The following is a 21748-nucleotide window of genomic DNA, read 5'->3' on the forward strand; positions in this document are numbered from 1 at the left end:
TGAGTTTATCTTAAAGGGTGAAAAATGGCAAGAGAAGACTAGAAATAGTATCAAGGAGAGCATCTCAAGCAGCAGAAGCAAGAACAGAGCATGAAAACATTTCTAATAATTCATTGTAACTGGAACTAAAATGACAGGGGTTAATTATTGAGAATAGAGGCCAATGCTAGGATTTCCTCTCTTGCTGCCCCCCCCCAGTTATGGGCTGCCTTTGCTAGATATTATGTAGAATACCAATATACAAAAAACAATCAGTGGTTCTCCAAAGAATAATACTTATTTGAGAATAGTACAGCATTGTGATGGGAAAACAAATGCCACAGTAAATTGTGGGGATATTCAAAGTATGTGAGGCAAGGGAAAGTTTTTAAAGACAAAAAATGAGGATGACATCCAATATAAAGAAACCACGATCCTTGACCATACTGATTAATAACCAGAGTGGCATCAGTCTGGGTTTTACCAGACACTTCCTGGGTAGATGTTCTTGTGCAAGTACTTTTTATATAAAGTTGCAAGACTATATAATCTGTGCAAGACTATGGTTCTCTCCAAGTCTTCTGTGACAATTATCATCAGGCAATTATGCATGAGAATCCTTCTTTCATAACTTCCTGACTGCATTTACTTTGTTGTTGTTAAGAATAGTCAGAAGGGAAAGAAGGGAATGGAATTAATATGAGAAAATGAAAAAATGGAAACAAAGTCTTTGTAAATAGGGAGGGATGGAGGGGCTCAAGGGAGGGCAGGGTAGGGGGGAAAAATAAGAACCAAGAGAGTATGTAAAGGTGCGTATCTCCAATGATGAATGTCATTATATTGTACACCTACAATGTACCAATAAAAGGATAAAAAAAAATAGAAGCAACTCCATTTTGGTTCTGAAAAATTTCACATTTCATTTAGCAGGATTGGTTAAAATTAGTAATTGCTTTTACAGAGCTCACACAGTCAGCTGTATAGAGGGTGGTTTGGAAGGAGAATTACAAAAACGAGGTAAAGTGCCTCTCTCAAGCTCCAGAAAGACTGCAGAAAGATTGCTCAGATTAATCCTCCATGCCGTGCTCCCATCTCACTATCAAATTCCTACAGCACTTGATTCTTGCAGCCAAAATGTGGCACTTGATTACATTTTATATTATTCCCTAACTATTCCCTGTCCATCACTCATCTTAACCTAATGAAACAATACAAGAAATGTTTATGGAGTTGAAATGCCTTGTAAAGAGGCCACAGGTCTGACAGATGGCAGAGGTCAGCTACCAACTTCTCCAGCGGCCCTGGACGCCACGTCCGGGCCCAGCACTGGCTGTTCTCAGCTATCAGGCCTGGTCCACTCCAGACAAACGTTGGGATAGCTGATTAAATCATGTCACTCTCTGGCTCTTTAAATCGTGGCCTAGTTCTGGGACAGAACAATTTAGGATTAGGCTGCCTCACCAGGGTCAGGAGCTGCCAGTCACAGCTATTAGAACCCCTGATTCCACCAGAGGGCGCATCCGACCCGGCTTCTTCCTTGAAAAAGCCATAGCTTCCGGGAGTTTGTCAGGAGGGAACAAATGAACGCTGATATAGTTAGACCCACCGCAGCTGCCGTAGTCCCACCCCCCGCGCGCGCGTAAACAGGAAATGGAATCGGTATCTTGAGGCTCTTGGTGTTTGAAAAAGGCCTAGGGCTTCTGAGACTGTTCTTGCGTAGTGTTTTCTTCGAATTCACGTTTGTTTCTCCCCTCCGTTTAGAAGTTTCGTCAGAACCATGGCCGAATACTCGTACGTAAAGTCCACCAAACTTGTGCTCAAGGGAACGAAAGCCAAAAGGTGAGACCCGAAGCTCTAGTGGGAGACTCTTCTGTTCCTTCTGTCGTGCCTGCGCTGCCTGCGGCTCCGTAGAAGCAGCGGAGCTCTGTTCTTTTGGCTTTCTGGCCCGCTGGCCTGGCCTGTGTACCGGATGTAGAGAGGCTGCAACCCCTCCGTTCGCGACACCGGTGCAGAGCTGGCAGAAAGGCTGCAGAGCCCAGTCCGAGCTGACTCGTCCGGAAGAGGGAGAGGACAGATGGGAAGGGAACCAGTAGCCCAGGAGCTGCGCGTTTGGATCCCTGAGTCTTCCCGCCGACTTCTGCTTGACGGGTCTACTTTATTCTGATCGCGTAGGCCGTAATGACAGCCTCTTATTAGCGAAAATCCTTTTCACCATTGTCTCTCAAAAAAAAAAAAATCTTAATTTTTTTCCGACGTAACATGAAGGCTGGAACTGAGCTGAATCACTTGGTGGTTAAAGACACATAAGGGCTTTTGTAGGGATGTGGTACATATTGACCCCAGCAATTACTAAGTTTGGGTCTGTGCCAGATTGGTTAAAAATTTTAAGTTCTATTCATTTAGTAAGAGCTCAGATAATTGTTTCCATGTGCTCGTTGATATATTAAAGAGGCAGTAAGTGTGATAATAGGTGTGCCAGAAAATCAAGCCAAAGGAAGGAGGAGATAGCAGTGGTGATGTATAACTGTGAACGCCTTAGGTAAATATACCTGTCCATTCATATGCTCACATCTTTTTTGAACCGATAGATTTGTCCGTGATTAACTCTTTATGCAAATATTGAGCATTTCTTTCCGGTTTCAATGATAAACAGAGTTGGGGACACTTTTAGGTGAGATGGAAAGTGTGTGAAAGAGCTAAGAAGGCACTGCTTTTGAGAATTGCTAAGGGTCTGGTCTGAAACGTTTACTCTCTGAATTAACAGGGAGAAGAAGAGAGTTTGCCTCTGGCTTTTTTTTTTGACAGGGTATCGCTATGTAGCTCAGGCTGGCCTCAAACTCCTGCCATGGCCTCCAGAGTACTGGAATTACAGGCTTGTGCCATCATGCCTGGCTAATTTCCTTCTGAAAACATACTTTCTGATTAAAATCCAAGCATTTTGGTATAACTATCCATCATAATTTCTATGTAGCACTTTCTGTGTCATGAATTATTTTGCATATTAACTTTTTTCCATATCATGTTTTAAATGTAATTTTCATATGCTGCAAAATTCTTCATTTGAAATGTACAATTCAGTAGGTTTTTAAGATAACTCATGAGAGTCACCACTGTTTAGCATTTTCAACACCCCCAAAATAAACCTCTTACCTCTTTTTCCCTTCTCCAGTTTCTGGCACCCACTCTGCTTTCTATCATACATGTACCTGTGAGGATTTGCTTGTTATGAATACATGTATAAAAACCAGAAGCTTATAAATCATTGTACAGCTTCAAAGACTTCTCTGCTTCCATATTGTGATATTTAACATACAAATCAATATATCAGTATATAATTTTCTCCTGTAGTAAGAAGAAAAAGAAAGAAAAGAAGAGAAAAAGAGAAGAGGATGAAGAAACCCAACTTGATATTGTTGGTGAGTCACTAGATGCTATATTCTGAGAAAAGTTGAATTTTGTTGAGATCCCTTTTGAAATTTTTTTTCAGTAAGGAATTTGACTTATTTATGCTTTTCGTTAAGTACTCAGATATCATTTACAGTTTCAGATTTCTACCTTTTAGCACAGTGGATACCAATGGTACCTTTTTCCAAACAGTGTAAAGGAGAAAGAGAGCATGTTGGATTTAGTAGGCACCATTACACTCCTTAATAGCCAGAGGTTCTCATCCATATTTTTAAAGGGCTACTGTAGATAAATATATTTAATTAAATAGATTGTACAAATAATTTTCTTTGTACATGCATGCATTTTAATCTTAGAGTCAAGGATTTGTCTCAAAAGGAAGTATAATCAGAGTAAAAATAATTACTATAGAAACTAAAACGAATGAAACCTGATTAAACAGAGTACAGGGCCAGGAATTTAGCTCAATGGCACCGAGCTTGCCTTGCAAGCACAAGGTCCAGAGTTCGATCCCTGGTACCAAAAAATAAATAAACAGAGTACAACATCAAGGTAATGTATAAATGGTATTAGAAGCAAGCTGAACCAAACACACTTATAACCAGTTTTCCATTTAGTCATTGTGTCCTTTCACTCTACCAGTACTTTAAAGCACATTTCTTCTCTTCTAAAACTTAATGTTTCATTTTGAAACTTTATAAATTATGGTTGCTTTAAAATTGTGTAAAAATCAAGTGGCACAGAGCTAATGTTTTGGGAGATCACATTTTTTAAAAATTTTTATTTTTATTAGTACATATTTGCAGTACATAATGATTGCATTCATGAGGAGTTGGTACGTGTTCATAACACATCTTAATTCTTTAACATCCCCTTCCCCGCCCCACCTTACCCTCCCATCTCTCAGTCCCCTTCCCCTTATTTAACAATATGATCACAAGATACATCCATTTTCCTACAATTGATTTAAATATTTTCTTTATAGCAGAGTAGTACTCCGTTGTGTATAAATGCCACATTTTTTTTATCATTCATCTGTTGATGGTCATATAAACTGCTTCTAAGATTTAACTATAATGAGCTGGGCTGCTATAAGCATGAATTTGCACGTATTATTCTAATATGTTGTATTTCCCCAAGGGGCTGAAGAGGTATGTGGCCCAGCCAGTAGGTGTAGTGCCCCTCCCCCTCACTTCTCTTTGCCGCCGCCCCGGCCCCGCCCCCCCCCCCCCCCCCCCCCCCCCCCCCCGCCATGGAATAGGACAGCTTGCTTCATTGTCTTCCCTGGCTATCAGACCACCATTCTCTACTCCAACAGAAGTCTAGCCAGATTGTCAACACAGTACCTCTTCAGTGCTACTGTTGCTTTTTTGAAAAAGGGAGTGAACACCCTGGCTTGGGGAAGATTAGGAAGGGAGGGATCTGGGCCTCTTATTTATATACCTAATCCTCACACTAAGCTTTCAGAAGAGTCCCTGGTTTCAGCCCTCCCCCTCACCGACATGGGCCTGTAGCTCTACTCAGCCACTTCTTGGGTTTAGTCTAGGGGCCTGCTGTCCTGGGTACTGATTCCCCTATACTGCAGCACAGGCCTTGTTGAAGACTCACTTTGGTGTTCTGTAAACTTGCTCCTGAATTATTTCTTAGGTAGTGTTGGCTCCAAACGTTGTGTAAATCTACTCCAGGATTTTATCCTGAGTAGTATGGACAGAGCGGTTGTTTGAAAAGAAAGAGCAGTAAACATTAAGAGCTGTTAGCACCGAAGCACTCCAGAGACCAGTAGCCAACAGAGATCAGCACCGGGTAGAGTCAGACTTTGGTCTCCAGCGCAGACTGGCACTGGAAGGCGTCAGGTGGCAGTGCCAGATACTGTCACCTAGTAGTCAACCCATGGTGTCCAGCACAAGCTGACACTGGAAAGTAGTAGCCAGCATTGGCAGGGCAGGACCCAGCAGATTTGACCTATGAGGGGTTGGCACAGGCCAGCATGGGACGGTGATGACAGGCAGCAGCAGTAACCAGCAGCTTTGTCAGCAGTTAGCACCCATCCAGTGTCATGAGGACTGCAGAGCTGCACTTTGCTGATTTACAGTTTGCATCTGAATTGAGAAAAAAACAAACACCCTTGGATGACTGGCAACAGAAAGGCTTTTTCCCTTCAGCTTGCCAGCATTTGTTGATGATAACCATTCTTTCTGGAGTAAGATGAAAAGTTAGTATGGTTTTAATATGCATTTCTCTTTTGGCCAGAGATATTGACCTTTTATTTCCTGTATTTATTGGTCATTTGTACTTTTGAGAAATGTCTGTTTCAGTTGCTCATTTTCATTGGATCTCTTTTTGGGGGGGGGGTTCTGATTTTTTTAGTTTTTTATATATTCTAGGTATTAATACTCGGCCAACCTGGTCTGTTGTAGCTCCTTTGAGCTGCTGATCCTCTGTGGGCTTACCTTGTGTCAGTGGAAATAGATTCCCCCTCCCCAAAAGCTGTGGTTAGCTTTCCAGACTGCTTTGTTCTTTTCTCTGCATTGTACTCCATTTCTCCAGCTTCTCTGTAGTTTCTAGTTTTCCTATCAGCTCCCTCCTGATTCTCAGAAATCTACTTTTTTTTTTTCATTATGAATTTGTTGTTTTCCAGGTGTCTTGATTTCAGGTGCTGAAGAAGCTTTATTTTACTGCCTATCTTTACTCTACCATTTTTAATTTCATAATGTTTTGAAGGAGCACATCAACATTTATAAGTTGGGCTGGGCCTGGTGGTGCACGCCTGTAATCCCAGCACTCCCAGCACTTAGGAGGCTGAGGCAGGAGTATCACAGTGAGTTTGAGGCCAGCCTGGGCTACATAGTGACTTTAGGGCCAACCTGAACTACAGAGGGAGACCATACCTCAAAAAACAACAAAAAAAGTATAAGTTGGGGTAAGGTGCTGTGGGTGTAACTCAGTTGTCAAGTGCTTGCTTAGCATGCAAATTGTGTCAAAGGATACGTGAATTTTTTTTTGGTACTGGGGATCGAACTCAGGACCTTGCACTTGCAAGGCGGGCACAGTGCCACTGAGCTAAATCCCCAGCCCTGAATAGGTGAATATTTAACTGTTTAAAAAATTGCCAAATTTTACTAAAGTGATTGTGCCATTTTACCCTTCCACAAAAAATGAAAGGAAGTTACGGTTGTCAACAGTTTATATCATTATCAGCCTTTTCTTCCTCTTTGTGGTACCCTTTGTTATTTCTTTATAGTACTTACCTGTTTTGTGTTCCTTTTTGGGGTGGGGGGGGTACCAGGGATTGAACTCAGGGCTTTATGCTTTCGAGGCATGCGGTGACACCACTGAGCTAAATCCCCAGCCCTATACTACTTATCTGATAAACAAGTTTTTAATTTTTCTAAAGCTCAGTTTATGTTTTTCTCTTTAAAGTTACTGCCTTATTTCTCTATTCTAAAAGATCTTTGGCTTACTGAAGGTCATGAAGATAATTCTTCTACATTTTCTTTTAGTGAGATTATATTTTTAGTTTTTACATTAGATCTGTCATTCACTTCAAATTCATTTTTAGCATAGTACAACACAAGTGTCAAGTTTTCATTTTTACCCTCATTGACAACCAGTTGTTCTAGCCACATTGCTGAATAGAGTTCCCTTTCCTCATTAAACTACTTTATTCTCTTTGTTTAAAAGCAGCTGACTTTTTATATTGGTCTAAGTCTTGATTCCGTCTGTTCCACTGATATTTTTTCTATTCTGTTGATGTATTTGCAAAGTCCCGAGTTCGATCCCTGGTACCAAAAAAAAGATTACCTATTCTAAGTCTTGCACATTTCCAGGAAAATTTTAGGTTCAATTTATTAGGTTTTACAAAAAGAGTCTGTTGGATTTTTGGGTAAGAACTGTATTGAATCCAGGTCGTTGGTGACTCTTACTCCAGGAAGTGGTCCTCATAGGGCCTGAACTAAATGCACAGAATACATCCCAGTGTTAAATCCACTCTAGCTTTTCTCACATTCCTGGGATCTCTGGGATCTCTAGTCAGCTCTCACAAGCAGTGACCACTCCGTTAGGCCATGTGAAGTCTGCCCAGTATGTGCACAGTTTGGCTGTTGGCCAAAAAACCAAAGATAATCCTCATGTACACTTTTTGTCCCCTGCTCCTGTCAGTGTAGTTCCTTCTTCTCTGATACCTTGCTCTGTAAATTCCAGTCACTTTGGCACTCCAACCCTCAGCTCAGCTGGATTGTCTGTTCTTCTGGGCCTCTATCTCCCTGCCCTGTAGACAAAAAACTGCCATTAGGCAGAAAGCCAGTGATTGTGAGGTTCACCTCATGTATTTCCCTTTTCTCAAACAGGGCAGTGCTGCTCCACTTGTGTTCAGTGCCTAAAAATAGTTTCCTCATATATCTGTCTGCCATTCTAGTCTTTTGTAGTGGGAAGGCAAGTCTAGTACCAGTTATTCTGTCTTGGTTGAATAGAAAATCCTTCTATGTCTTTTTCTTTTTTGCTTCTCACCTTCTTTCACATTACGATTGTCTAAACTTGACACAGAAGTAAGCATATACCTGTTTCTGGAAGAAAGGAAGCTTTTTTAATGTTTTAAAGCTATTCTGTTGATTCTACACGAGCAGTGGAACGGCAGCCCGGAAGCCCCTTCCTCTGGGCTGGGAGTGGTGGAACGGCCCCCAATAGATTTTTTTATGATAAAATAATACCTAAGTTAAAATTTGCCATTTTAACCATTTTTAAGTTTATATCTGATTAGTTTTGAAGTACATTCACATTGTTGTTCATCCATCACCACCATCCATATACAAAACGTTTTCATCTTGGAAAACCTAAACTTTGTATCCAGTAAACATTACACCTCATTTTCTCCAACCCTCAGTCCCTGGTAACTACCAGTCTGCAATCCCTCTCCATGAATGTGACTATTCTAAGAAACACATATGAGTAGAAGCATGTAGTATTTCTCTTTATGTGAGGTCTTTTATTATGAAGTATAATGTCTTCAAGTTTCGCCCATGTTATAACATGTGTCAGAATTTCTTATTTTATGCTGAATAATATTCTATAGTATATATGTAATACATTTTGTTTAATCATCTTTCAAGGGATGCTTGCTTTGCCTCCACCCTTTTGGCTGTTATGAATAATTCTGCTCTGAACATGGTGTATTCAAGACCCTGGTTTCAATACTTTTGGATCTATACAGAGAAATGAAAATGCTAAACTGTATGGAAGTTCTATTTGTGATTTTTTTTTTTTTTTTGAGGACCTTTCATACTTTTTTCCATTGGGGATGCAAGATTTTACATCTCCAGCAGAGTGCAAGACTTTCAGATTTTCCACATCTTCACCAAAACTCGTTTTCATGGTTTTTGATAATAGGCAACTGTTAATCATCTTTTCATGTGCATCCATATTTTTCCATTTTTTGTGTTATTTTAGAGTACATTTTCTGAATATTAGTTCCTTACTATGTATGTAATTTGCAAATCTCCCATTCTGTGGGTTGTCTTTTTCCATGTTAAAATTGGTCTTTGATGCACAAAAGTTAATTTTCTTGAAGTCAGATTTGTCTGTTTTTCTTCTATCATATATGCTTCTCATGTCACATCCAAGAAATCAGTGCAAAACCCAATGTTATGAAGCTTTTCCCCATTTTCCTATAAAAGTTTTATATAGTTTGAAGTTTTTGATTTTAAGTAAATTATAGGTACAATTTAATAATATTTTTAAATTAGTTATGAAAAGCCTGAATTATTTACCTGAATAGGAAATTTTGTGAGTATGTCTGGCTCAGTTTTAAAAAACTTTTTAAATGGAAATTTCCAAATCAATACAGATTTTTTTATATCTAACACTATGCTATTATTGGACCTTTAAAATTAACAAGAATTAATATTATCTAATACCCAGTTAAAGACTGGTTCATTTCTACTCTAGCAAAGTGTAATTCAGAAGATTTGAGACCTCTTTTTTCTGTTAAAATAGAAACTTCTACAAAGATTCCTTAAATAATTTGACCCTAAATTTAACATCTTTCTATACTTAGACATTAGTGTTCACATAGATTCTCATTTTGCCTCTAATCTAAAATCACAGTTAGGTCTAGAATATCTTTCCATGGCTTCAGCTACTAGTAGTCAAATGTGGTCTCAAAATATTAAATGAAAAATTCTAGAAGTAAAAAAATGAGTTTTAAAGTGCATGCCATTCTGTGTAGCATTATCAAATCTGTCACTCTTACCCAGATGTTAATCATTCCTTTGTCCTATAGAATGGCACTGTATAATCTGTCTGCTTGTTAGTCACTTAGTAGGCAACTTGGGTAACTGTCACACTATCACAGTGCTTGTTTTCAGCAACCCTTATTTTACTTAATAATGGCTCAAGAGCAAAATAGTAGTGTTCACAATTTGGAAATGCCACAGAGAAGCCATAAAGCGCTTCCTTAAAGTGTGTATGTGAGAGAGAAACTGTATTTATGTAATTTAATTGTTCTGTTTTATTGTTAATTTATTTGCGTAATTTATGAATTAAACTAGCATAGGTATGTATGTATAGGAAGAAACAGTATATATTGTATAGGATTTGGTATTAGCCAGTTTCAGGCATCCACTGAGGGTCTTGGAGTATACCCTTTGGAAAAGGGGGTACTACAGCATGTGCCAAAGAGTACCTCTTTTTGAACAGATGCCTAAGAAACAGTTTATATTGGCACTGGAAAGCAGTCATGAATAGATAGCTAGGGTCTAGAATGAGAAACTATTCTCTCTGTATTGCTTTATACCTTTACCTGTGTTACTGTTTTATGGTTTAAAAATGAATGTATTCTTGACTGTGGTGGTAATAACATGAATCTACCCCACATACACAAATAGTGCATGTAAAACTGGTAAAATCTAACCTGGCTGTGATGGCAAAAACCAGTAATCCCAACTACTCAGGAGTCTGATGTAGGAGGATCATAAATTTGAGGCCAGCTTGGGCAACTGAGGGAAAAAATAGAAAGGGCTGGGGGTATAGTTCAAGGGTAGAGTACCTTCCTAGCCTATATGAGACCCTGGGTTCATTCCCCAGAACTGGAAACAAAGAACAACAACAACAACAACAACAACAAAAAAACCTGATGAAGTCTAAATAAGTTTCATGAATCATATCAGTATCAGTTCCTAGCTTTGAAATTGTATGGTAGTTATGCAGGACATTAGTATTTGGAGAAAGCAAGTAAAGGATAAATGAGATCTCTGTGTTGTTTCTTAAACAACTGTAAAATAAAAGCCTTTAAAAATAAATTGTGACAGCTGAGCAGAATGGTTTATAATCTCACCTCCTAGGGAGGTTGAGGCAGGAGACTCATAATCAGAGGCCAGCCTGGCAACTTAGTGAGACACTGTCCCAATATGAAAGGGCTGGGGCAATAACAGTGGTGAAGCACTTGCCTACCATGCATGAAACCTTGCATTCAATCACCAGGATTGGGGGTAAAAGTGTCAAAGAGTAAAATGTTGGGCCAGGGATTTAGCTCAGTGGTTCCGCTGCCTGCCTCGCCAAGCACAAGGTCCTGAGTTCGATCTCTGGTACCAAAAAAAAAGTAAAATGTTTAATAAATATTGATTTTTTTTTTTTTTTTTTTTAAGGAATGTGGTGGACAGTAGCCAACTTTGGTGACATTTCAGGAACTATAGCCATTGAAATGGATAAAGGAACGTATATCCATGCACTTGACAATGGTCTTTTTACACTGGGAGCACCACATAAAGAAGGTTGGTCTTTGGCAGAAATAATGAAAGGGAAAAGACACTTAAAGCACAAATTTTATGATAGTCATGCACTTAGCCCCACTATAATTATGCTGAAGCATGTTCTAAAGGGATGGAACTATTGCATTGGACCCTTCCACTTTTTTCTTTTTTGCATATTTACCAACTCTTGGCAACTCCCTCTTTCTAGTGTAAGCATTTGAAAACACTGTGTCCAGTAACAGAGACCATCTGTGGAGATAGGAAGCAGTATAAATACTGCAATTGAAATAGTAAATGAAAAGAAAACGTGGTGGAATCAGGAATTTAATTCAGACCTTTTGCCAAAACTAGCTTGGGAATGGTTAACAACTGCAAGTTTCCTGGTCCCGAGATCAATCCACAGTACCAAAAAAAAAAAAAACAATTGGAAGTTTCCTGATTCTGGTTAGCCCACAGGGGAAACACTAATGTATGAAATAAACAGAAAGCAAAAAGCAGTATCATTTGATCACAATGGTCATTCCTTGAATAAATGAAAGCATTTAGTATTTTAAATACTAAGTGCTTATTTATGCCTTGTAGTTAAAACACAAGGAGAAAGTATCTTGGAAGTAACTAAATTATCATCTCAACCTATCTTCTTACCTATGCAGTGATTGAAGATAGTTTATGGAAGGTATTACTCTATGTATACTATATTATAATTGTATCCAAATATCCTAATATTTTTAGATTTATTTTAGAAAACTACATTTTTTAAAGCAAAAAATATCTTTACCTACATATTTATTTTTAAAAATCAAATATTTTTGGTTTTTTTTCCTGCAGTTGATGAAGGTCCTAGTCCTCCAGAGCAGTTTACTGCTGTCAAACTGTCTGATTCCAGGTAAACTTGAGTTTAGCTATAATTAATAACTTTCTTTTTGCTAATTTCATTCATTATAAAATTCTACTAATCAGCTAACTAAAGGCTACATAGTAACTTTAACTTATATGAATTTTCTGAAAGTGAATTCTGTGACATTCAAAAATAGAATACTAATGCCGGGGCCACTGCACCTGGCTTGCAAGAGCAAGGTCCTGAGTTTGATCCCCAGTACCAAAAAAAAAAAAAACCACATTATTTAAATACCCAGTAAATATCTAAGTATTCTTAAGCTAGAATTATACTAACTTTGTGTTTTGAGAGGAGAATTAAACCTCTAACATTTTATATACAGAAAGGTATTAGTAGGACTTTGTATAGTGGCAAAAAAGTAAATTTTAATCTCTAATAGAATACTTATATCTATTGAAAGTAGCATATTTGAAAAGTAATACATTTGGAAAATATTTTCTGTACAGTCCATAATATTAGATACTGTGCAATGTAAGATACAATACAGTATTTATATTAAAAAACAAAATACGGGGCCGGGGATTTAGCTCAGTGGTTCCAGCGCCTGCCTTGCAAGCACAAGGTCCCAAGTTCGATCCCCGGTGCCAAAAAAAAAAAACAAAAACAAAAAAAGAAATTATATATAGAGAACTACAATGTCCACTATGTCAGCAAGCAGCCACATGTAGTTCTCAGAGATTTGGAAAATATCTAGTCCGAATTTTTATATTTTGTAATTTGTATAAAAATATCTGGATATACATGTGTGTATATGCATGCACACACATGCCCTATTTTTAGTTCCATATTTAATTTTTTGCTCAGTTTTTAATACTTGTCCATTTTATTAACTCAAAGAATTGCCCTGAAATCCGGCTATGGAAAATATCTTGGTATCAATTCAGATGGACTTGTTGTTGGGCGTTCGGATGCCATTGGACCAAGAGAACAGTGGGAACCAGTGTTTCAAGATGTAAGTGCTATTATTATTTGTAAGTCTTACGATGAGTGTGAGAAAAATAATTTTTAAAAGACAGGTGCAATAATACACATTGAGTTGAAAAAGATTAGTATGAACTTATGACCTTAAAAATATTCCAGAAAATAGTGCAGGAAAAAGAACAGTAGTACCTTTGCTCACCGTGTTTCTGTGTACACCCTTGGGGGCAGCACATTGACTTTCAGGACTCTTAATAATAGTCAACTTTAAGTCTCAGTGTAGGGAAACAGGATAGTTCGGAATATCTTCTTATTAGCAGAAGACATGAATGTTTTCAAAGACATTGGGGAATATGGTAAATGGACAGGGGAGCAAGCTAAGGCCAAGTTGTGAAAATTTCTGCAGAAATAACAATTAAATTTAGTCTTCTTAGAACTGTAAAAGTCTTCAGTTTATAATGAACCTGAAAAGGAAAAGCACTGCACAAAAATAATTTTAATACAAAAGAAAAATACATTTATTAATTTTAAATAAATAATTACAGTATATGAATGTTTTAAGTCTTTGTTGATACAGAATACATAATTTCCTTTTTCCATTTCTTTAAGCAATAAAGACTAAACAAAAATATAGAAGAACTAAATAGACTCCAAAGAGTTGATACTATATGAAGAACAGTGGTAGGGAACAGCAGTGGGCACCAAGAAGAACCACCACGTGGAGAAGTTCAGTAGATGAGTGACACCAGTGGTTATATACAATAACAAAGTCAAAATAGGATACAACAGGGTTTTCAAGATGATAGGTTAGCCAGACATCCCCTCAAAAGGAAGTCAGGTCAATCCACAGAGAAATGTACTTTTATATTGTAGCACAGTACAAACACACGTGTGCTAAAACACAAGTTTTACTTAAAAATATTTACTTGTTATGGCCTCTGATATTTTCTGTTCCCTTTCACCCCTTTTTCTATGTCAAACTGTCCCCAGTACTTTCAGTGACCACTGAATTGATTCCATGGCCCACTAATGGTTGCAGCCTCTTGTAGATGATCCTATTGCTTATAATGAGTTATTTATAATAAAAATATTCCAGCAGGAAAGGCCAGAATGAATCAGATACTACTAATGAACTTTAGGAAAGTTCAGTTGATTTTATTTTGAGAAAAGACATTAAGTTTCACATAATTTTAAGTTTTTTATTAGTGTATATTTGTGATACATAGTAATTTCATTGATCTTGGGGAATTGGTACATGTTATCTATCGCATTATTCTTCCTTCCCCTGCCCCCACATTCTCTCTCTCTTTCCTCACATCTTCTTCCCATCTCTACAGTCTTAACTCTGAATAATTTAAATTTAAGAAGCACAAGTTAAACTATGTTCTTCATATAGTGTAAAAAGGGACTCAGCTGATCTGCATCACAGGCTTTAATCTCCTTGAAGCCATATCCTGGTGCTCACCGAGAGCCATCTAGGTGACACACAACCCAGACCCTCTCACCCTGAATAAGAAATTAAATAAAGTCTGTACCATTAGCACTTTTTAAACTGAACATTATATGAATTTATTAAAACATTTTGTAATTACTCTATTTGTGAATATTTTGTCTGATGTATAAAGTATTTCAAGAATTTTTTTAAAATACAAAGTCTAATTCAGCCTTAGATTTGTTAAGGAAATTTAATCAAATTTATAATTCAGGTATATAGGTATAAAAAACACTAGTTTTCAAAATTTTGCTTAATAAAAATCAGTATAATACATCAAGCATTAAACAAAAAAAAAATATTCTATACACGAGTCCTTCGAACATTTGGTTCTTAAACTCAGAGGTACCACAGGCTAGTTTTTATATGATATCTTTTTTAAAGTTTCCAGTTATGAATAAAAGGAATTTTACTTAAAACATTAATATTTTAATATGGTATTATAAATTATTCATAACTTTTTGTCTTTAAAGATCATTTTTTTAAACTGATTTTAAAAAGGGATAGGGATGTAGCTGAGTGCTCCCTGAGTTCAGTCCCCACTACTGAAAAAGAAAAGAAATCTTATTTCACTCGTTAGAATTGAGCAATACTAGAATATCCTCAAAATGTTTGTGGTAATCTTTGAGTAGTGATAGTGTAGATGATTTTGGGTTTCTTTTTTATATGTTTTTATATTTTTCAGATTTTTTTCTAAATTCCATTTCTTGATTTAGAATCAATTAAAAAGGAATTTAGTCTAAAGACTTAGTATTTCTTCTGCAGGTATCCTTATAACTTTTTTGTCATGATTTTGTTTTACTTAGGGGAAAATGGCTTTATTGGCCTCAAATAGTTGCTTTATTAGATGCAATGAATCAGGTGATATAGAAGCAAAAAGTAAAACAGCAGGAGAAGAAGAAATGATAAAGGTAATCATAACATTTCTGTATGTATTGATACATGTCATATAGGTGATATGAGTGTGTCTCTGTAAAACATTTGTCCTTTACTATCACTGAGACTTACTGTCTTTTTATATTATGTTCCAAGTAGACTTATTTTTAATTACAAGTTCCATAATTGATGGCTTATTTGTATATGTTTTAAATTACTGCATCTCTGAGCACTTTGCTATTACTTCAATTTGTTAGTATCTTTTTCTGAGTTAGTTCCATGTACTTTTTAGACCTATATTTTCTTTTTTGCCCCTCCTGCATTTAAAAAATTTTAATTTTAAAAATAGATGTGTTCACACAGCACAGAAACTTTAAAAGCATTTAAAGACATACATTTCTTATCCACCTTGTTCACCTGTCTCCATCTATCCTGTCCCCTATCTCTGCTCCTCCCTTTTTTATAGTCTCCTCAAATTTTATTTATAAACACATGAATACGTTTGTAATTTTCTACCTTGAATTTTTTTCCTTAATATTGTATCATGGAAATCTTTCCCGTCAGTATATTTGTAGGAAGTTCTCTCTTTCCTACCCTTTCCCCATCATCCTCTCCTTTCCTTTTCTTTTTCTCTTTTTAACAGCTACATAATGTTCGATTTTAAGAACATACTTTATTTAAATCAATCTCATAAATGGAAATTGGGGTGTTTTCAGCCTTTCATTCTTTTTTTGAGCCTTTTGTTCTTACAAACAGTGTATAGCACTTAACTTTGACTATGCATCATTGTGTAGGTGTTCAAATATATCCAGAGATAAATTCCCAGAAGCATAACAGGGTCAGGAGTCTATGCATCTATAATTATGTTAGAGGGCCGGGGATTTAGCTCAGTGGTTTCGCCGCCTGCTGCGCAAACGCAAGAACCCAAGTTCGATCCCCGGTACCAAAAAAAACAAATTATGTTAGATATCCTAAGTTCCCTTCCATTGAGGTTATACAAAATTATGTTTACACTGACCTATATAAGAAGGTTAGTAGGTTGTTTTGTTTACTACCTGACCACCGTCATGCTAGGCTTACAGGAAAAATGAACATCACAGCAAAACTTTACAGGGCTTTAGCACTCAAATTTTTGTTTGTCTTTATGAATAAGTACATGTCTTTTTTACATGAGGAGAAACATGAAGCACGGGGAAAAAATTATTCACTAAGCTAGAAATGAAATTTTCTTATTCTCTGTTTTACTTGATTGTGAAAGTTACACAGACATCTTCATGTTAAAATGACATTCTAAATAAAATCACATGATAGCTTAGATAAATCAGGTGATTAACTGAAATATGATGTAGCCCCTTAAGCCTTTTTTTTCAACTTACAAAATGCACTAGATCCTTAATGACCGTACGCTAAAGTGTGTCTAAAGAATAACTATCACATTCTTGTTGCATTACCTTTTTTACTCTTGGCATTCCATTCCAGTACGGAACCTGCCATAATTTGTTCGGAATCATAGGTTGCAGCTAGTCTCATCCTGATTTGCTGTGTTCAGTGCATTGGGAAAGGCTAGAGTCGAAGGCTCTTAGAGGTGGCGGGGGGGGGGGGGGGGTGCCTTTTCTAAAATATCTTTAATTCTTATAAAGCATAAAAAAATATACATTTTCTTTACTACCAGCCTAATTTACAAGTACCTACCAAATTCCTGTATATGCTTTATTAAATTCCTTGTCATATATTTGCTTTCTTAAGATGTTCTTTGCATAGTAGTTCATTTTATAATATTTTAGTATTCTTTTTTCTTGAAAAACATTGCTGATATTTACAAGCAAGAATGATAATTACATTAACTCTGTTTGACCCATTGGATTTGGCTGATATAAAAATACCTCCCTAGAATATAGAATAGGAACTAGAAAATTTACTGCATTTCTTATAGTTTTACAAAAGGCCTTTTGACTGTCAAAAGTCTCAAGTTTAACCTAAGACATAGGTATTTTACTTTGAAAACTGAAGTGTTAGTGTAATATTTTTCAATTACATAAACATAAAACAAAACTAAGTAGTTGAGCACTCTGCTGAATTTGGTACATGCATTGTCACCTTTCATCTGCATAGCACTCTTGTGAAGTGGCTGTTATCTTAACTTCACAGAAAAGGAAATAGCCTTCAGTCCTAATACATCACTACCTTTCACTTCATGAAAGTCACACAGCTAAATATGGAAAGACAGAATCTATACACAGGCTCAGCTGACTGATTCCAAAAGCTACTCCTACCTTCTGTAACACACTGCTTTGTAGAGACAGCCCGTTAGGAAAATGGTGATGGATTTCTCATTTACCTATATTTGATTTTTATTGATACTCAGTTTTATTGTATCATGCTAACATTTTATCTGCATTTTGTTATAAAGCTGTTAAAAACAATACAAATATTTGTACAATGCTGTGTATTTTATAGAGAAATACATCCCATTGTGTTTATGAAAGTAGTTCTCAAATGAAGTACCATGCAATTTCTCTAGGTCTCATTGGTTAGTCAAGTACAGTACTTGCAAACTCTGAGCGATTATTATCCAGGACTCTTTCCCCTGGCCAGTTACATTACAGGCTCTGCTATGCCATGTCAATCATCCACCTTTATGACATGTCCTTGTCCACTAGAACACAGATCTCTCCTGCCTACAGTAGTCTTCTAACCAAAATTGTTACACACACATCATTTGCACAACTATATTGTTCATCATCACTTTCTAAGCAATCTCAGCATTGGACTCTGGACCACAGGGATCCACTTTGAAGACATGGATCCTTTGAGCTGCAGATTGTTAGATCCGTGGGTGATCCTAATTTCTATACCTGAATCAGTTAATTTTTAGCATGGTAGTAAATATCTGTCCATCCTTGTAAGGATATAAAGAGGACTTAAAAGGGGTGGATTCAAATTCAGTAAAAACAAATTGTGTTATGGTTAAAGTTTTAAGATGTTCAGAAATAGTCTGTGCTAAGTAAAATAGCTACTGTCTTAAGCTGTACATCTAATGAAAGTCACAGGCTGCCAGGGAAAATTTGATCCCAGTGTATTTAGTTTGAAGCCAAAATTAAACTAAAGTATTGCTTAATTGCTCAGTAGGATATGATTTATAAAATATTTTAAAATAATTTTTTTAATGTGTCTGGCACAAGGACTGTTTTAGAGAAGTGTAGAATGGCAATTACTTACATTAATTATATATATGAAATATCAGACACATATCAAGAGTAAGAAAGTGGGAGAAAATAAATATATCACCTGTTGTGTTCTCATCTCCAATATCCAGATTAGATCCTGTGCTGAAAGGGAAACCAAGAAAAAAGATGACATTCCAGAAGAAGACAAAGGGAATGTAAAACAGTGTGAAATCAACTACGTGTATGTATTCTTTTAAACTCACATATCTGATGGTAAACTGCTTAAGACACTTTTATACTAAAATACTTGAAGGACAAGAAGGAGCAGCATATTGTAGATTCTAGGACACAGAATTCAGTTGAACGCTTTTTTGTTGTTGTTACTGGGGATTGAACTCAGGACCTTGCACTTGCGAGTCAGGTGGCAGCACCACTGAGCTGATTGAGTCCCTGACCCAAGTTGAACGCTTTTCTTAAGGCTTCAGTTTTTCTATTATCCTGCTGGTTCTCAAAGCTGAAGTCACTTGGTTACTCATTGCTTCCTGTTCCCTTTTTTTTTTTCTTGTTCTTTTTCTTTTTTTACTGGAGATTGAACCCAGGGCTGTCACACTGACATACATCCCCAGCCCTTTTTGTTTTTTATTTTTAGACAGGGTCTTGCTAATTTGCCCAGATTTGCAGTCCTCCTGCCTCAGCTTCCCAATGTGCTAGAATTATAGGCATGTACCACCAAACCTGGCACCCTCATGCCTAAGAGAATTGCTGTAATCCTGTCCAGTCACCATTCATGTTCAGAACATTGGACGCCAACCCATATGCTGTGGTAGAAGGGAGCTTTGCAGAGCTATCCAAACAACATCCTTCATGATGGTAGATCCTAAATGTCACCTTTCTAGCTAAAAAGTTATTAAAGAAATACAATTAGATTTTTTAAATAAGTGGGGAAAAAACTTTAATAATATTTTTACTATTGAGATTTTTTTCAACAAAGATATTTTCTTTACAGAAAAAAATTTCAGAGCTTCCAAGACCATAAACTTAAAATCAGTAAAGAAGACAGTAAAATTCTTAAAAAGGCTCGGAAAGATGGATTTTTGCATGAGACTCTTCTGGACAGGTAAATACAAATTTACAGTTTTCTAACAGCTTCAAGTAGCCAAGAGGTACATGGATAAACCCATGTTCTTTTTGAAGTACTATAATTTTCAAATTTTGTTTTTATTTCTAGTTTATATATGTGGCAAAATTACCAGGAGAGAACATTAATAAGTCTGGGAAAAGATTCCTGAAAAAGAATATCTAAAATTTAGAACCATTGTTTTAAGTACTTCTATACTTTATTGTAAGAAATTAGGCTTTGGGTGAAAGAATTTCATAAACTTATTTTCATAACCTTTTTCTCTTTTTGTTTTTTTTGTTTGTTTGTTTTGCTTTTTGAGACAGGGTCTCACTGTGTAGTTTAGGCTAGCCTTGAACTCACTATGTAGCCCAGGCTGGCCTTGAACTTGTGGTGATCCTCCTGCCTCAGCCTCCCAAGTGCTGGGATTATAGGCATGCACCACCATGCCTAGCTATTTTTATAACTATTGGAACCAGAGTTAGAAAGTTGTTTGAATAATATCAAAATTCTGTGGGTTCTATTAGAGTTCTTAAAATTAGATAAATTTGTAAAATGACCAAATTTAAAAGTTAAATAAGTGCCGGGCATGGTCATACATCCCTGTAGGCAGGAAGATCTCTGAGAATTGGAGGCCAGCCTGTACTATGTAGTGAGTTCAAGGCCAGCCTGACTACATAGCAAGAACCTGTCTCAAAAAACAAAAAAAAGTTTAATTAGTGAAATTGAATCAGTTTAATTAGGTTCAGAAGTGTGCAGGAATATTTATCATAGCACATTATTAATATTTGTTCATTTTTATTTCTGTGGTGATGAACCTATGGCATGCATGCCACAACAGGCTATTTGTGTTGTTGAAAGCTCTAAAAGGTTCTCTATCACTGTCCTAAATTAATAATTTATAAAATAGCCAGAGGCTTAGCTGTGTGCTTACATCTATAAATCACGTAAGTGCCAGATTAAGAGTACCTTTCTGCTACTCATTCATATCCTGTGTTGCAAAATTACTCTTAACCTTTCTTTACATAATCAGATAAAGACATACTTAGTCATATTATTCCTGAACTAGTTGATGGATTTCTTACCGGAAATCAGTAAATAATGTAAGAATTTTTTCCAACTGAGTATATAATCTAATGGGAAATAAAAAAGGATATAAAATACAATCAGGACATGAACTCTAAAATAGAACAAGCTGTTTGTCCTGTAACTTTAGCATTGTAAAAATACAGCATTTCTACCAACTAGCAATTTAGGGTAGGCTTAAATTCACAAGGAATTAATTTTAAATTGCTGTTGTGAATTGAAAAAGCCCTTAGGAAACATTTGTTAATATTAAGGAAAAAAATTTTTAAGACTACAATCCATTTTGTATAAAAAGAAAGTTGAAAAGTGTAATGTATTGTGACAATACAAAAATTAAACACAGTTTCTAAGTATGAATTTTATATTTGGTAGCAGTTGACTATATATATATATATATGGTATGTCTCACACTGATTACTTTTTATTTGTCTTAAACAGGAGAGCCAAGTTGAAAGCTGATAGATACTGCAAATGACCAGGACTTTTTTTTGTTTCTTCCTACTCCTTTTGTTTTCTGTGAATAAAATATGCAGTGATAGTGCTTTTGTAGAGTTCTTGGGCTGTTGTGGAATTATTGATTAATTAGTATACAGTTTCAACAAGATCAATTTTGTTTAAGATTCTTCATGGATGTACTTTATAAAGGAAGTATTTCATATGGAAATACTTCCATATGCAGTTCACACGTGAAGTACTACAGAATTTTTTTTCTGGATTAACTCATAAAGCATTAAGTACTATTATAAAAAACTTGTTTCCTATGCTACTTGTGGAATGTTGTATTGATTTATTATCTGTATACTTGATATGATAGATACTTAATCATTACCTATAGAATGAAGTTAGAAACTTGTCAGTCTAATCAACCAGCAAGGTTTTTAGTGGTGTTCTTCAGTTCTTCTTTGTAGCCTGGATATAGAACCCAGGGCCTTGCACATGCTAGCCAAGTGCTCAATCACTGAACTCCACTGTCTGGCGGCCTTTAATTCACTCTTATATACTGCCAAGACAGTTCAGATATCAAAACAGTTGGGCAGACAAAGGAATCATCTTTTAGGCAGTAGGGTG

The 21748-nt window shown here is 36.4% G+C and overlaps 1 protein-coding gene across 3 annotated transcripts; it reads left to right on the top strand.

The window, feature by feature from the left end:
* Positions 1-1596: 1596 nt before the first annotated feature.
* LOC101724089 (protein FRG1) lies at positions 1597-21231 on the top strand. 3 transcript variants are annotated; one of them, XM_004853066.4, is made up of 9 exons: positions 1598-1818; positions 3328-3395; positions 11022-11147; positions 11955-12012; positions 12862-12976; positions 15241-15345; positions 18627-18718; positions 19484-19594; positions 21119-21231. In XM_004853066.4, exons 1-9 carry the CDS (start codon positions 1757-1759, stop codon positions 21153-21155), a joined length of 774 nt encoding a protein of 257 aa, XP_004853123.1. In that variant the 5' UTR covers positions 1598-1756; the 3' UTR covers positions 21156-21231. The 3 variants fall into 3 exon arrangements, with proteins under 3 accessions (XP_004853124.1, XP_004853123.1, XP_021120731.2); XM_021265072.2 differs by having other exon boundaries at positions 1625-2518; XM_004853067.4 differs by lacking the exon at positions 15241-15345 and having other exon boundaries at positions 1597-1818.
* The last annotated feature ends 517 nt before the right edge of the window (positions 21232-21748 follow it).

This window comes from Heterocephalus glaber, unplaced genomic scaffold, assembly GCF_053883595.1.
Source record: "Heterocephalus glaber isolate CG9 unplaced genomic scaffold, H.glaber_assembly_v1.0 deba00001461, whole genome shotgun sequence".
Taxonomy (NCBI): Eukaryota; Metazoa; Chordata; class Mammalia; order Rodentia; family Bathyergidae; genus Heterocephalus; species Heterocephalus glaber.

Bases quoted from the DNA above. Each gene is read 5' to 3' on its own strand.
- LOC101724089 (XM_004853066.4), top strand. From the start codon at position 1,757: ATGGCCGAATACTCGTACGTAAAGTCCACCAAACTTGTGCTCAAGGGA. The intron at 11,148-11,954 runs GTTGGTCTTTGG...TTTTTCCTGCAG, and splicing joins GGGAGCACCACATAAAGAAG to TTGATGAAGGTCCTAGTCCT. The intron at 18,719-19,483 runs GTATGTATTCTT...TTTTCTTTACAG, and splicing joins CAGTGTGAAATCAACTACGT to AAAAAAATTTCAGAGCTTCC.